Source organism: Nicotiana tomentosiformis, chromosome 3 (genome assembly GCF_000390325.3).
Source record: "Nicotiana tomentosiformis chromosome 3, ASM39032v3, whole genome shotgun sequence".
Taxonomy (NCBI): Eukaryota; Viridiplantae; Streptophyta; class Magnoliopsida; order Solanales; family Solanaceae; genus Nicotiana; species Nicotiana tomentosiformis.
In genome coordinates this window covers 147871419-147887523 of record NC_090814.1, presented here as the reverse complement: position 1 = coordinate 147887523, position 16105 = coordinate 147871419, and the positions used below count along the sequence as shown (strand labels likewise).

The following is a 16105-nucleotide window of genomic DNA, read 5'->3' as shown; positions in this document are numbered from 1 at the left end:
AACCCATATCAAGAGTTCCCTTTAAATATCGCAATATATGTTTAATCCCGTTCCAATGTCTCCATGTATGAGAAGAACTATATCTTGCTAGTAAATTAACAGAAAATGCTATGTCAGGCCTTGTAGCATTAGCAAGATACATTAGTGCACCAATTGCATTGAGATAGGGTACTTCGGGACCAAGGAGTTCCTCATCCTCTTCTGGAGGTCGAAACAAATCTTTATTCACTTCAAGTGATCGAGCAACCATTGGTGTACTCAGTAGGTGCGCTCTGTCCATGTAAAAGTGTTTTAAGACCCTTTATGTATAGGCAGATTGATGGATAAAGATCCCGTCTGTTAAATATTCAATTTGTAGACCAAGACAAAGTTTTGTCTTTCCAAGATCTTTCATCTCAAATTCTTTCTTAAGATATTCAATTGTCTTTTAGAGTTATTCTCGAGTTCCAACAAGATTTATGTCATCAACATAAACATCAAGTATAACAAATTCTGAAGCCATTTTCTTTATAAAAATACATGGACAAATAACATCATTTATGTAACCCTCTTTCAGCAAATATTCACTGAGGCGATTATACCACATGCGCCCAGATTTCTTTAAACCATACAAAGATCTTTGTAATCTGATTGAATACATTTCCTGAGATTTTGAATATGCTTCAGGCATTTTAAATCCTTCAGGGATTTTTATGTAAATTTTATTATTAAGTGACCCATATAGATAAGCCGTAACCACATCCATTAGATGTATTTCAAGCCTTTCACGTAAGGCTAAAATTGATGAGATATCGAAATGTTATGGCATCTATAACGGGTGAATATGTTTCTTCATAATCGACTCCAGGTCGTTGTGAGAAACCTTGTGCAACAAAGCGAGCCTTGTATCTTTCAACTTCATTTTTATCATTCTTTTTTCGCACAAAAACCTATTTATGACCAACTGGCTTTATACGAGTAGGTGTTTGGACTACTGGTCCAAAGACCTCTCTTTTAGCAAGTGACTTCAATTCCGATTGAATTGACTCTTGCCATTTTGGCCAATCAGATCTTTATCGACATTCTTCGACAGATCGGGGTTCAAGATTCTCACTATCTTGCATAATGTTAAGTGCAAAATTATATGCAAAAATATTATCCACCACTATTTCAGATCGATTTAAATTAATCCCATCACCAGTAGTACTTATTAAAAGTTCCTCACTCACTTGAGTCTCGGGTTCGTTGATTTCTTCAGGAATCTCAGAACTAATCAGATCTTGTGTCTCTTCAGGAGATCCCTTCATAATATCATTTTGATAATTTATCGATTTTCTTTTTCTAGGATTTCGATTCTTAGAACCCAAAGGCCTACCACGCTTCAGGCGTGCTTTAGGTTCACTAGCTTTCATGCTAGTAGATGGTCCTGCTGGGACATCAATTCGGATAGACACATTCTCTGCAGGGATATGTGACTTAGTTATCCTTTTCAAATCAGTAAATGGGTCTGGCATTTGATTTGTTATATTCTGTAAATGGATGATCTTCTGGACCTCATGATTACATATAGGGGTACGTGGATCAAAGTGAGATAATGATGAAACTTTCCACACAATTTCTCTTTTGATTTCCTTTTTCTCCCCCCATACCCCTAATTGTGGAAAATTTATTTTATAAAATAGACAATCTGCAAATCGAGTACTAAATAAATCTTCAGTCAATGGTTCAAGATAGCGAATAATAAAGGGTGATTCAAACCCAACATATATTCCTAACCTTCTTTGCGGGCCCATCTTACTGCGTTGTGGTGGTGCTACTGGCACATATACAACACATCTGAAAATTCGTAGATGGGCAATATTTGGTTCATGACCAAAAGCTAATTGTGACGGAGAACATTTATTATAATGTGTTGGTCTGAGACGGATAAGTGATGTTGCGTGCAAGATAGCATGGTCCCAAACAGTAGTGAGCAATTTTGTTTTCATAAGTAGTGGTCTTGCTATCAACTGCAGGTGTTTAATAAATGACTCTGCAAGGCCATTTTGAGTATGAACATAAGCTACACGATGTTCAACTTTTATTCCAACTGATAGACAATAATCATCAAAAGCTTGAGATGAGAATTCTCCAGCATTATCAAGGCGAATAGCCTTTATAGGATAATCTGGGAATTGTGCCCTAAATCGAATTATTTGGGCTAATAACTTTACAAACGCCAGGTTGCGAGATGATAGTAGGCACACATGAGACCATCTTGAAGATGCATCTATTAGGGCCATAAAATATCTGAACAACCCACTTGGTGGGTAAATAGGTCCACATATATCCCCATGTATACGCTCTAAAAAGGCAGGGGACTCAATGCCAACCTTCATTGGTGAAGGTCTAGTGATCATTTTGCTTTGATAACAAGCATCACAAGAAAATTCATCATTTGTAAGAATTTTCAGGTTCTTTAATGGATGCCGACTCGAATTTTCAGTAATTCGTCTCATCATTATTGATCCAGGATGGCCCAAACGGCCATGCCAAAGTACAAAAATATTTGAATCAGTAAACTTTCGGTTTACGATAGAGTGTGCTTCAACTGTACTAATCTTTGAATAGTATAAGCCAGAAGATAAAGTTGGTAACTTTTCTATAGTGTACTTCTGGCCAGAAATATTCTTTGTAAAATACAAAGATATTCCATATTCATTTCATCTATTGTCTCAACATGATACCCATTTTGGCGGATATCCATAAAACTCAACAAGTTTCTTCGGGACTTGGAGGAGAATAATGCATTGTCTATAATAAGTTTTGTTCCCTTATACAGAAATACAATAGCTCTTCCGGAGCCTTCAATCAAACTTATATTACCAGAAATTATAGAAACATTTGCTTTTTCCTTATGAAAATAAGAAAAGTATTTCTGATCTTTGAATATGGCATGAGTTGTTCCACTATCAATTATACAAATATTTTCATGATTGGTCTTTGATCCAAACATAATTTGAGGATTATCCATATTCTTCAAAATGACATAAACAAAATAAAAATGATAGTAAACATTATTATCAAAGCATAACTTTTATTTATGTACAACTATTACATAACCATACTATCTACTACAAACAACAAAAATTAAAATATTACATCTCTACAGATTCATCACCGATCACATGACTTGTTTCTCCTTCCGAGAGTGCAAAGTAATCAGCTACATCCAAATGCATGAAGTCTAAATTATCTTCAGAAATAAAATTTGCTTCAGCATTTTTCTCAGTCTTTTTCAGGGAAGTTTGATACAGCTCAATCAAGTGCTTTGGCGTACGACATGTACGTGACCGGTTCTTTTTTTCTCCACATCTATATCATGCATTTTCTGCGTTTGCTACTTGCACCGCTTCATGCTTTTGTTCCTTCCTTTTCCACTATTGGTGGTGAGGATGGTTCTTTGGTGCATTATTATTACCATGATTAGTGTTCCTTCCCTGACCACGGCCATGACCACGACTGGGGCCACATCTTCTTCCACGCTTAGCTCGGTGAAAGTTCGTCTCATTCACTTCAGGGAATGGACAAGAACAATAGGTCGACTTTCATGGTTTTTTATTAATAGCCCATTATGTTGCTCGGCTACAAAAAGATGTGAGATAAGTTCATAATAATTTTTGAATCCCATCTCTCGATATTGCTACTGCAGGAGCATGTTCGAGGCATGAAAAATGGTGAAAGTTTTCTCCAACATATCATGATCAGTAATATTATCACCACATAATTTTAATTCAGAAATAATTCTAAACATAGCAGAATTATACTCACTGATAGATTTAAAATCTTGTAGCCTTAAATGAGTCCAATTATATCGTACCTGTGGAAGAACGACCATCTTCAAGTGGTCATATCTATTTTTTAAATTATCCCACAGTATGACTGGATCCTTAACAGTAAGATATTCCATTTTCAGGCCCTCATCAAGGTGATGGCGTAGGAATATAATTGCTTTGGCACAGTCTTGGTTTGATACCTAATTTTTGTCCTTGATGGTGTCTGCCAGACCTATCGCATCAAGATGAATTTCGGCATCGAGCACCCAAGACATGTAATTTTTGCCCGATATATCCAGGGCTACAAATTCAAGTTTAGAAAGATTTGACATTATTTATGAAAAGAAAGTTCGTACTTGTGATACTTCAAAGTATTTGCTCGAGATGACAGAGTCTCGTGCTGATAACGTGTTATAAAATAAAAACTATAAAGTAAATAAACCGAAAACAAGTGTAGAAAGAGATTGATATATTATTCAAACTTCAAACTTATGTACATAATGAACTGAAAACTCCTCTATTTATAGAAGAAAGGAAGCAGATGCGAGGCTTTTCAGGAAGCAGTTGCAAGGCTTTTCTATAGCTGTTTGTAAGCTGTCTGCATGAGCTGCTTGCAACCTGCATGTTTAATAAGAAGTTGCTGCAAATCATTTCATTGAGCTGCTTACAATCTACCTGCATCAACTGTTTGTAGATAAATTTCAACAGAGTACTAAATGGATAATCTTCTTCAGGAAGATTATCTATAACAGAGTAATAAATGGATATCCACAATATAATTATTTTCATAACAGATAGTTCATTGTATGGCCAAATCAACTATTTAAAAGCTACTTCTAAATAAATAGGCAAAATACATAAGTTGGCACTTGAACTATGAATTAAATCTCGGTTACACACTTTCTGTGGGCGAAAATAATATTACACACTTAACCTTTTAAAAGTGTGTCTAATTCACACTACTTTTTTTTTGACCACTTTACCAAAATATGGGTAATGTCACGCACCAATAAGGCCATGACACGTGTCATTAGCATAAAAAAATATCTAAAGTTACACACATAACCTCGTCTTCTTCAACCCCATCTCTTTCCCCTCCATCTCGCCCTCTATGGACAACTAGAAAAATCAGCACACACAATTCAACCCAAAAATTAGGAGCCCAAGTGATTTAATCCGATAAAGAAATAAAAGGCATCAAAAGCTAATAAGCCATGGCTCACTAAATTGCATACCAACAAATAAATTGGTGATTTAATTTTCAATTTTAACAATCTCTTCCTCCTTATATCCCTCGATATCTTCCTGCTCCTTTCACCTAAATATCTAAAATTTTAATTTCTACTTTTTCATGCTTGTGCATCCCTCTTCCTAGATTTTAGATACTATACAAAAAGAAATCATAGAAAACAAGGATAGCAGCACCGACATTGATGGATTTGCAGGAGAGGATCACAAGGAATGGAAGAAAAAAAAGAAAAATGACAACCGGGTTGTTGATGCTCTTGATCAATTTGGTAAAATGTATGACATTAGTTCCATATTTACTTTAACTGTTAGATAGTAACTAATGGGTTAATAAACTCAAATTTGACGAAGTAATTGTAGATTGTCCGTAGAAAGGCCAAAATTGATATTAGAAATGGCAAGTAAATGTGGTGAAGATAGGAAGAGATGGAGGAAAAAATAAGATTCTTGAATATGGTATGGAGGGGGAGTTTGGCTGGCGAAACAAACGAAGAGAGAGACAGAGAAGGGTGGGGAAGATGAGGGATTTGGTGGCACGTGGCATAAATAAGTATTTAGATAATATTTTTATCTGATAGACACGCATATGTCTCGGTGTTTTACACATGTTGGGTCCTGGTCAAAGAAGGTGTGTATGAGACACACTTTTAAAATGTTAAATGTGTAATATTATTTTCGTTCACAGAAAGTGTGTAAGAGAGATTTGGCGATAGTTCAAGTGCCTGCATTTTGCCAAATAAATATTCTCAGTTATCTTTTCAATTGTAAGTATAACCAGTAAAGCCGGTCTTTTTTCGAGCACTTCTCGGGGATCTAGCGCGCTTAACACATTGCTCCGTTCCGTTGATATGTAAGTGCACCCCAAAATTAAAACAATGAACAAATAGGCTCTAAAACAAAACTTTCATTGTTCCAATGTATTTTGAGTTCTTTGCATATTCACCACCAAATTATGCGCCTTTGTGTTGTTTATACAACATTCTTTATGATCCTCAACTAAAGGAACAATACTCATCTTTTGGGTCAATAACAAATATTTACTGTGAAGTCTCAAGTTCACATCTCAAAAAATATGACGTGATTTTTTCCTTTTGTTTAAGTTTTAATGTGCAGCGTTACTCGATACTTGTGTTGACGGGAGATAACATATACTAATAAAATAGTTGAGGTGCACGTAAGGTGATTCGAACACTAGTAACATATATTAATAGAACCATCGAGGTGCGAGTAAAGTGGTCCAGACACTATTATCATGAAAAAAAAGAGTACATTTGTATATAATCTTCTAGTCCAACTATTTGTTTCCAAGCGTTAAGGACACTTCTATTGGACTCTCTCCTCCTAAGCAATAAAAATAGATTAAAGAAGGAAATCAAGTAATCCATTTATTTTCATATTTTTACACAAATAACCGGTCTTGTTTATTATTTAATTTTTCTAGTCATATACATAAATTATATATATATATATATATATATATATATATATATATATATATATATATATATATAATTTCTTACTAGAATCGGGTTGGTTGGTCGAGAGCCCATACCCGTGACCGTGAGCAAAAGCACTTTGGCAAATTACTGGCGATTGTTGGGTCAAGAAGCTCGCAACAAGGATAGCGACGGTAGCATAAATCCAGACTTCAACTACTTTTCTGTCACTGTTCCTATATCCAAAACATATACCATTGTCGATTTTCAGAGTTTGGAATTTTGGGTTTAGGCTACTGCTTCCTTCAATTCCACTTCTAATTCTGTACATATGTTATTTTACAACGGAGTATGCAAGGCTACTCTCTGTATTCACTTAAAGTTTGTCCCTTTTCCCCCTTTTCTCTTCCTTCAAATTCACTGCCCTTTAAATTGAACTCATGGAAAAGAAGGGTTCACTCTTCCCATTTTGTAAATCCTTCTGATTATGCCCCCAACAAACGTTTGCTTCTTTTCAAGGTAATTTCTGGATGTCTTACTTTCATATATTAATTTCTGGGTAATTTATGTGAAAAATGACAAAATTTCAACAATTATTAGACTTTGAACCCATTATTTTAGATGCATAGTGAGTTTAGTGTTAAGAATTTTAAAGATTGAAGCAATCAAGTTTAAATTTTGGATCCGCCTTTACCTACAGTTAATTAACTTCGAATTACCTAGACTATTGAAACGACGATGCTACAGACTGAGTTATAATACAGATAAACTTTAGCTTATTCCTTTAAAGAGATACAAAGTTTGAACTGGGTTTCCAATTTTAATTCATCCCAATTTAGACCAAGTCTATAGGGTCCATCTGTTCCCTTAATTACACTTTTTCCTTATATGAACCATTGCTGGTTTTTACTTACAATGTCAAGTAACAGTGTTCTTTTTCTGGACATCAGGTACATGCAACTGCTGCTGAAACTGATCAACCAAAATGGTGGGAAAAGAATGCCTCAAATATGGTTGACATCCATTCAACTCAACAATTTTTAGATGCTTTAAGTCAAGCTGGAGATAGATTAGTGATTGTTGAATTTTATGGCACATGGTGTGCCTCTTGTCGTGCGTTGTTCCCCAAGGTGAGTATTTAAGCTTTCCCTGAGTAATGAACCATTGGTTTTTCTAGACCACAGAATGCATCGTTGTTACAAATATTTTTTGGAAGATGTAAACAAAAGTAATCACTTTCGTTTCTCCATTCCTGTGGTTTGTGTTCTTTAGCAGATCGGTCTAAGAAAGGAATGAAAACTTCTGGTAAAAAAGTAATAATTGCTTCAAACTTGCATAATCAATCTCTTTAAGCATTTTTAATATAGCTTTTTGGAAACAGAAATTTTAGCTTAATTTTCATGTAAAAGTGGCTCTACTCTTTGTTGACATTCTCAAATTTTATAGTCTCTCGGAAGCCCTTTTAATCGGGGGAAGTTTCTTTTCTTTCATATTATGTGCACAAGTACATTATATTTCCTGAGCCATTTTGAATTTTTTGCAGCATATGGAATAAAAGAAGTAGGAGAATGCTCCCAAATTAGTGAGAGGGATGAAGAAAACAGATTAAGTATCTTTTTATTTCATGCTCTAGGTGTAAAAAGAAAATAACATGCTGTATAGATAGTTGAACAAACTTATAGATGATCGGGTTGAATCATAGGCATTGCGTGTTCATAATCTTTTAACACCGACTTGGTGCTTATTAATGAAATTTTTTACTGATTAAAAAAACGTGTACTTTTTATTTCATATTTTTGGGGTCGTTGCTGCTGCATTAGTTGGTCATTTCAATTTTTCCCTTGCATAAATTCCTAATCATTTTTGTCATTTATAAGCAGTTATTCGCCATCAACCTCAGTTGTACAGTCATTTTGGTTGCATGCAGAGTTGCAGGCCTTGGAAGCTCTTGATTTCCCTTTTTGAGATTGGAAATCTTTGTCCGATTTTCTATAAGAATCTGTTCCTATTCATGTAATTGCAAGTAAAATTGCTGGACTTGGAGCTTCTTTATTTACCGAAGGTTGAAGAGAGGGGTGCATTCATTTTGGAACATTAGTTATTATTTGTCTGATACTCTGATTGTACATATAACCCCATTATTTGAGGCGCATAGTTGTCGTTGCTAATGAATGTGTGGTAGGTTGTTGGAATTTTACTTTGGTCTTACATCTTTCTTTTATGGCTATCAGCATTAGCTATGTCCTATTGTTCGATATTGGGCTAATTTCCTTTTATTTAATTTCAACTTACACAATCATTGTATATTCTTAATTTACGCATTAATCTGGTTTGGCTTCATTAAGTTTCTAATAATTTCTTTTGTTTCCTTTATGTCTTTTGGTTCGTAAGTCTGAATTACCATGCTTATGCTGACTGTTATTGCAGTTTTATATTTACTTTTGCCTTTTTAAATTCTGGGTCACCCATCTTTCCTTAAACAGTTTTACACACCTCCTAGCAGATGCCAAACAAGCTTTTGCCGTCCAAAATATCCTAATAGATAACTGGTTTGCTTATTTGTTTTTCAATGGCCAGGTCTGCACGATTGCTGAAAAACACCCAGAAATCTTTTTCCTTAAGGTGAACTTTGATGAGAACAAGCCCTTGTGCAAAAGCCTAAATGTAAAAGTCCTTCCATATTTCCATTTCTACAGAGGCGCTGACGGTCTGTTGGATTCCTTTTCCTGTTCTCTCGCAAAGGTAGGATCATGAAGTGCATATCAGTGTGTTTTTATTGTTATCTTATTATCATTTTGTGCTACCTTTTACTCTTCAACTCATGGAATGATGCTCAGCTTAGATGGTAACTTGGTGGAAATTAGAGAACCTTTTTATTTTTGAGGCATTGAGAAGAAATAGTTGATATATCTTTCTAAATAAAACCAAGAAATGAACTACTGATAACACCTATGTATTCATGGGCCACCTAAAGGAATTGTTATTTAAATCTTTTATGGACCCACAATTATGATATTTGTTGGATAACTGCTCTTGTCAAAAAGCAATCCCTTCCCTCATCTCTCTGTAAGCAACCCTTCCTGTATCTTTCCGTCTAAGTTTAGGCCCCTTGACATCAAATCAATTAGGATTTGTATATTTTGGATTAAGATAATGGTTGTGCTTCCTCTTCGGTATTCCTTGGGAATAGCTTGTTTCTGGTTAATCTGCACAGCAATGTACTGATTAGACACTGTCCAATTGTTTATCTCATTGCTGTAGTTGAAACTCCATTGTTGGATTTCTTTGGTAAATGAAATTTCTTAACTGATAATGTGGTGTCCTGAACTTTTTTGCTTATTTCTAGGGAAGAAGATTTTCATAACAGTCTAAGCATGTCTTTTACTACTCATGTTTTGACCTTTTAATCAGTTCTCCTTTGAAAGAATTAAAACTTGAAATATAATGCAGCTCCAGAAACTAAAGGATGCAATTGCAAATTATAATAACCCAGCTAATGCAAATGAGAGTACACTGAAAGGCACTGGTGATTCTCAACTTCTGTGAAGTTTCTGCATATGACAATGATGGACAGTCAAAATCGTCTTCGAAGTATAAATAAACAAATGTGTGTACTATATTTTCTTTCAAACCCTTACTGCAGACTGCTATGGGCTGTGTCACACTCACAGCTTTTCTTCTATAATATGCTAGAAAGCTGCACATCGTTCTTTGTACAAAGCATTCTTTTTTTTTGCCATTGCTGTAATCTATCTCACGTGACGTTATGGTGAAAAGTTCAAAACAAAATCACTATCAGATGTGTTTTGTATGAGTGTTTCAGGATTTTATTCAATTTGAAGTCGATGGAAATGGCAAGAACATTAGAGCCTATTGCATTCACTATGTGCTTTTGACTATTCGCGACTGTTAATGCTGGAAGGTATTTGGGTTTTGTAACTATCTTTGGCACACCATTTATATAAGTGAAAAGCAAATGGGTGGAAATTTGCAGAAAATAGTTAAGTACTGAATCTGAGTATGATTTCAGAGAATTCATGAAGGTGGAAGCCTGAGGCTTAACTATGAGTGGCAGTAAAAATTCGACTCTTAAGATGGTATTTTGTTAGAACTGAATTGCACATATTGCTATTGTTTTTTTTTTTCCCTTTCATATTTTTATTATATTGATATTGTCAGTAGTCACAAGTAACTGTTTTTTTCTCCTCTTTGTAATTTTACAATCAAATGAACATATAATAAAGCCTTCTCTACTACTATTCAGCATATACAGAATCACTGCTCAAAGGGCTCCAAGCTTCTAACTCATGTTATATTCCAACTATGTAGTAATTGTAGGTGCTAAAACTTTTGATCTCTTCCCTTTTATTAGTGCTTCTGTATCTGGAAAATGACCATTTCTCTCAATAAGATCCATTACATGACCTTCTGCAGTCACATTCACAGGGTAGGTTACCAAATGAACACCCTTCATATCTTCTACTTCATCTTGATCATAAATCTTCCACATTTGGTCTCCGATAGAACGGATTTTCTGCATGCATTCTAAGCTTTGAGGCTCTTGGAATGCTTGTTCTGCTTTTGCTGTATGCTCATACCACAATGACATACGATATGCATGAACGTCCCTTTGATCTATGTCACCTTCTTCACTTTTCGACTGATAGCATCCTATTGCAATCTCTGTGTCTCGTTGCCCATCCATGGATCTTTGGTTTATGTTAGCAGAACCAATTAATAAGTAGGTATCATCCACTGAAAATTTAGAGAAAGAGTTGTAAACATCTCAGCTTTATTAGTCTAAACGTTAAGCAACACGAGTAGATGAGAGTTAACTTCACGTATAGTTACTGAACTTTAACTCACCGAAAACAATAATGTCACACAACTTTACCATCTTGATGTATAGGATTTGTCGTTATACTTGGTAAATTTCAGTTACTTTAATGTGACAAAGTAACTTTGTGATTTTACTATTATAGCAGGTAAGTTTAATGACTTTAATATTATAGTGAGTAAAGTTAAGTTATTTTAATATGACAAAAAATAGTTCTGTGACTTTACTGTTATAGTAGATAAAGTACAATGAATATAAACCAGATGTGAAAATTAACTCGAGCGGAGGAAGATTTTCATACCTATCATTAGCTTAGAGTGGACATAAACCATGAATCTCCTTCTCTTTTGAGCTTTCCAATACTGTGATTCAGGATGTGGAGAATAAGGAGGAACAAACTCTCCCTTGAACTCTTCTTCTCTGTTTGCAAGGCAGAAGAAATTCAAGTAATCTCTAGGATGCCCTGGTTCACCACTTTCTTTAATTGCTTCACCTATAAATTTATACATCATTTTCATTGTTTCTCTAGTCCAGTGCAATATATCTTGAACTGAATCACTCTCTGGCAATCCTTCAGGCCACATTGGTATCACAATGTACACAGCGAATCGCTCCTTAGCTTTGATTTTGTTAGCAACTTTTAGTGCAATCTCTATTGGAATTAAATTTCTACAGCCACAATGTTGATCTTGCTCCCAAAGGTGACATCCGCCGATGAAATACTGATTTTCTATGTAAATAAATTTATCAGCCCGCCTTATTGCTTCAACATAAGCTTCATGTATACTTCTTTCAATTGGCATGTTCATTGGCAATGGGCAAGCTGAGACATGATCAATTGAACGAAAGACTTGAACGTTCCAATCGCGATCAGTAGAAGCCATGTTTGGCTGATTGCTTAGTTCTGGAATGGATCTTATAGGAATGAGCAAAGAAGGGCCAATTTGCTTATTCCATCTTTGTTCAAAATTGTTGAGTATATCCATAGCTGCTTGTCCTGTGACACGAGCATGAGCATCGTGCCATGGTTCTCTCGGTCCTCCTTTGTGTAGGCTTGCACCAGATAGACTCGTTTGATAGAAATCGTAGCAATGTGATTCTGTGTTGAGAGTTTTAAACAAGGAATGTTCTTCTGTATCATAGCGGCCATCACAAAGATCTAAACCACCGATAAAGCTAGTGATTTCTCGGCTAGTTGAAGATAGATGACTTCTTGAATCTACTGTTATTGCTTTCTGATGGTGTGCAAAGAATGAGGGCAATTTGTGGTGTAATCTGGGAACTAATTTGCATACTACTTTTGTGTCTCTGAAATAGGCTAAAGAATCTTCGTCGTGTGTTCTCATTACTCCTTTGTTCTTGATTATTGGTAAGGATGTTTCGTCGTCCCAAAGCATGATCCTCACAGCCACACCTTCCTCTGCTTTGCGCTTAAGTAATTCGCCTAGCTTTACTCCTTTTGCATGCATAATTTCTGTACTGGGATCACGGACCTGAAAAGAGAAGCCATTAGTTTCCAACATACGCATAAAATTATGCAACAGAAACAGAAATGATGATAGCTTTGTTGAAGACATAATTAAGTAAATAAAAGTGTATTTTTCTAATATCTTAAACTTTTAAATGAGATGAGTACACAATTCGACATGGTATCAGAGCCGGCAGAGACCCTAGGTTCGAGTCTCACTTCCACATATTATCAAAAAGAATTTCGATGTGTTTGACCCACTAAAAAGAATCAGGCCCCCACGTGAAGGTAGTGTTGAAAACATAATTAAGTAAATAAGCTATGATATCTCTAATAGTTCAAATTTTAAGATGAGATGATCGCACAATTCAACAACGTGATGCATAAAACTATGCAACAAAAAATTCAGAGGCGGATTCAGGATTTTAAGAGGATGGGTGCACTATTGTATGAAGTGAATCCAGAAATTTGCATTTGACGTGTTTAACTCTAGTCTCTTACCATGAACTCACTATACTTTTGAGATTATAGATTCAAAATTATGTTCTTTTTAAAATTTAGTGATTTTTATTTATATATTTATACACCGTGCCGAAAATAAGACCATTCGAAGTGTGATTTGAACCGCCAATTTCACTCTTAGAGGTGCACCCAATAATTATTGCACTATAGGAAACTTTAAGCATTGGGTGCATGCAAATATATTTAAGTAATTTTAAAAAATATCACATTATTATATATGGTTTAGGAAAAGGAGTATGAATTCACCTCAACCCATGCTCTAAGACTTAAATTAGACCCTAACAAAAATAGAAATGATGGTAGTTTTTCCCCTTACCAGCGCCAAATTAGGATTGAAAGACCAGCCTGCAATATAAATCAAATGCTTTGCACCCTCAATGGCTCTGTATATATCCTCCCACAAGTTTTTGGATCTCTTGGAATGTTGAAATGGTGGTTGAAATGTATGTTGGTGATGTGCATCTTGATAAAGAGTCACACTGCAGTTTGATCTTTGAAGAAATGTTGAGTTTTTGAATCCTGTGAATGTACCATTCTCTAGTATTCTTCCCCAACTTGGTTCATATTCTGCTGGCTTGAACCACAAAATGAATTGCAATTTCAGTTTCTTCTTTGGCTTCTTGTTTTCAGTTGAAAGTGGGAAGAATCCCTCAACTAAACTTGCTTCATTTAAGAGCTTATGAGAATGAACTGTGAATTTTCCTAAAGTGGTGCACTTTGTCTTTAGAGTAATGGTAATGGTTGTATTGGGAGAATGAGCACAGAGGATTTGAAAGGTTTGGTTCCAAACACGATCACGTTCTTGTGTTGTTTTTGCTACTGTCTTGTTATCAATCTTGATTGTCACATATGCAGGTTTTCCATTTGCTGAAATACACTGCAAAAAAACCAAGAGAGGATTTTAGGCCTTAAAAACTGATTGTTATTGTAGCCCAATGGCTTTGATCTAACGGTAAGAGCATAGCGCGTGATGCAGGATTAGGCACACCAAAGGTGGATGCAGCGTATTGCTGACGGGTTCATCTGAGCCTAGTATTTACGTTGCGGAATATAAACTTAAGTGTAAAAAATTACAAAAATTATAACAAATAGTAGTCGATATGAACCCGTGACTTTAAAATCACAATGGGTTCAGTGCTAATAACCTTAAAAGTTGAACGCATAGAGCTTAAATCTTGTTCTCTTGGATCCGCCTCTGAGGCGCATATCATGAGTTCGACCATATCATAAATTAAATTCTACTAGTATTTAAGCGGATAAGGATAAAGGATATCTTGAGCCTAGGGTCTATTGGAAACAACATATCTACCTCCATAAGGAAGGGGTAAGGTCTGAGTACGCACTACTCTCCCCAGACCCCACTATGTGAGATTATACTGGATATGTTGTTGTTGTTGTAAGGATAAAGGATACAAGGACAAGCTATTTATCCACTAAGTTTCATAGTGTACACTAATTGGTTCTCGGGAATTTCTCGTTATCAAAAAAGATTGTTATTGCAAGAAAAAATCTGTGCTTGCATTGAATCACTTACCTTAAAGGGAATGGATGACTTGTGAGATGTGGCACGGAAAATAGAGACTTCAAGTGTTCCATGAAAAAATTTGTATTTGCCCTCCATTTTGCAGTTGTTCACAGGCTTGATGATATTTGGTTGACTATATTTTGGGAGGGAAAGATCAGAGAACATACAGAATTTTCTTTGATTTGTCAAGGGTATACACATTAGTATGTATGTTGATATATAAAGGTAGGTAAGTTTGTTATTTTAATTCAAAGACAGCTATGTATATGTTTTGTAAATGAAGATATGTGTGGAAACTTGGAATGCAAAATGAGCCGTTGGAAGTGGACAAAACTTAAAAACATGTACATTTTAAGACTTAAAGGCAACCTTCAATTTCACTTTTAGTTTCTACTTTAAGCTGAAGTTTTCCTTATCCCACATTTTGCCATTTTTGTGTTATATGTGGCACTCGCTTAGGAATAGGTTGCACTAATAAATTGGATTTTTTTATTGAATTGTGATCATCTTATCTAAAAGCTTAAACTATTAATCGAAGCATACTTTTATTTACTTCTTAATTATATTTTCAATACACTCCCTCCAAGGAAGGGGAACCTTGGCATAATTGGTACAGTTGCTGCCATGTAATCAGGAGGTCACGGGAAACAGTATCTTGCAGAAATGCAGAATAAGGCTGCGTACAGTAAACTTTTTTGGTTCGGCCCTTTCGCAAAACCCCGCGTATTACGGGAACTTAGTGCATCGGGTGTGCCCTTTTCCTCCCTCACGTGAAGGCCTAGTCTTTTTGGTAATAGGCGGCGTTGACACTTTGAACTCAAAAACTTTGTCTGCTCCGATACTATAATAAGTTGGTGACCATCTCATTTATAAGCATAAAATATTAAAGAGGGTACAATTAATTATATCTTGAATAAACCTGGATAAATGTAGTCAGAGAAAATGGTAAGTATTATCAATTATGGTTGAAGTACACCACCTTGTCTCAACAGATTGGCATGTATTTTGGTAGACGAATTCTTTCTTTCTTTTCGTTAATTGTTTTTTAAAATTCATTGAATAAGATACTAATTTTTTGCGCGTCTAATGTTTGGCACGTTGGATTAATGCACTCCATATTGTCTATTTTGCTTACTTTTTTCGAAGAAACAACATATTCTTAGTTTAAGGGTATCTATCATTCTGTTTTACAGGATCTAAACGAATTATTAGTATTCCTCCATTTCTAGAGAAAGAGGAAAAAGAAGTTAGGTACTGCTAAATGTCATAATAATT

The 16105-nt window shown here is 35.3% G+C and overlaps 2 protein-coding genes across 3 annotated transcripts; one reads left to right on the top strand and one right to left on the bottom strand.

Moving 5' to 3' along the window:
• Nucleotides 1–6574: 6574 nt before the first annotated feature.
• LOC104095352 (thioredoxin-like 2, chloroplastic) lies at nucleotides 6575–10734 on the top strand. 2 transcript variants are annotated; one of them, XM_009601474.4, is made up of 4 exons: nucleotides 6575–6997; nucleotides 7429–7608; nucleotides 9056–9220; nucleotides 10302–10734. In XM_009601474.4, the coding sequence occupies exons 1-4, from the start codon at nucleotides 6830–6832 to the stop codon at nucleotides 10389–10391; spliced, it is 603 nt and encodes a 200-aa protein (XP_009599769.1). In that variant the 5' UTR covers nucleotides 6575–6829; the 3' UTR covers nucleotides 10392–10734. The 2 variants fall into 2 exon arrangements, with proteins under 2 accessions (XP_009599769.1, XP_009599768.1); XM_009601473.4 differs by having other exon boundaries at nucleotides 6600–6997; nucleotides 9929–10360.
• On the bottom strand, nucleotides 10610–15035 carry LOC104095351 (phospholipase D alpha 4). Its single transcript, XM_009601472.4, has 4 exons — nucleotides 14840–15035; nucleotides 13622–14182; nucleotides 11617–12808; nucleotides 10610–11233 (listed from the first exon to the last, which is right to left on the bottom strand). The coding sequence occupies exons 1-4, from the start codon at nucleotides 15029–15031 to the stop codon at nucleotides 10800–10802; spliced, it is 2379 nt and encodes a 792-aa protein (XP_009599767.2). The 5' UTR covers nucleotides 15032–15035; the 3' UTR covers nucleotides 10610–10799.
• Nucleotides 15036–16105: the final 1070 nt, after the last annotated feature.

Bases quoted from the DNA above. Each gene is read 5' to 3' on its own strand.
- LOC104095352 (XM_009601473.4), top strand. From the start codon at position 6,830: ATGCAAGGCTACTCTCTGTATTCACTTAAAGTTTGTCCCTTTTCCCCC. The intron at 6,998-7,428 runs GTAATTTCTGGA...TCTGGACATCAG, and splicing joins AACGTTTGCTTCTTTTCAAG to GTACATGCAACTGCTGCTGA. The intron at 7,609-9,055 runs GTGAGTATTTAA...TTCAATGGCCAG, and splicing joins GTCGTGCGTTGTTCCCCAAG to GTCTGCACGATTGCTGAAAA.
- LOC104095351 (XM_009601472.4), bottom strand. From the start codon at position 15,031: ATGTGTATACCCTTGACAAATCAAAGAAAATTCTGTATGTTCTCTGAT. The intron at 14,183-14,839 runs GTAAGTGATTCA...GTTTTTTTGCAG, and splicing joins AGTCATCCATTCCCTTTAAG to TGTATTTCAGCAAATGGAAA. The intron at 11,234-11,616 runs GTATGAAAATCT...CTAAATTTTCAG, and splicing joins CCACTCTAAGCTAATGATAG to TGGATGATACCTACTTATTA.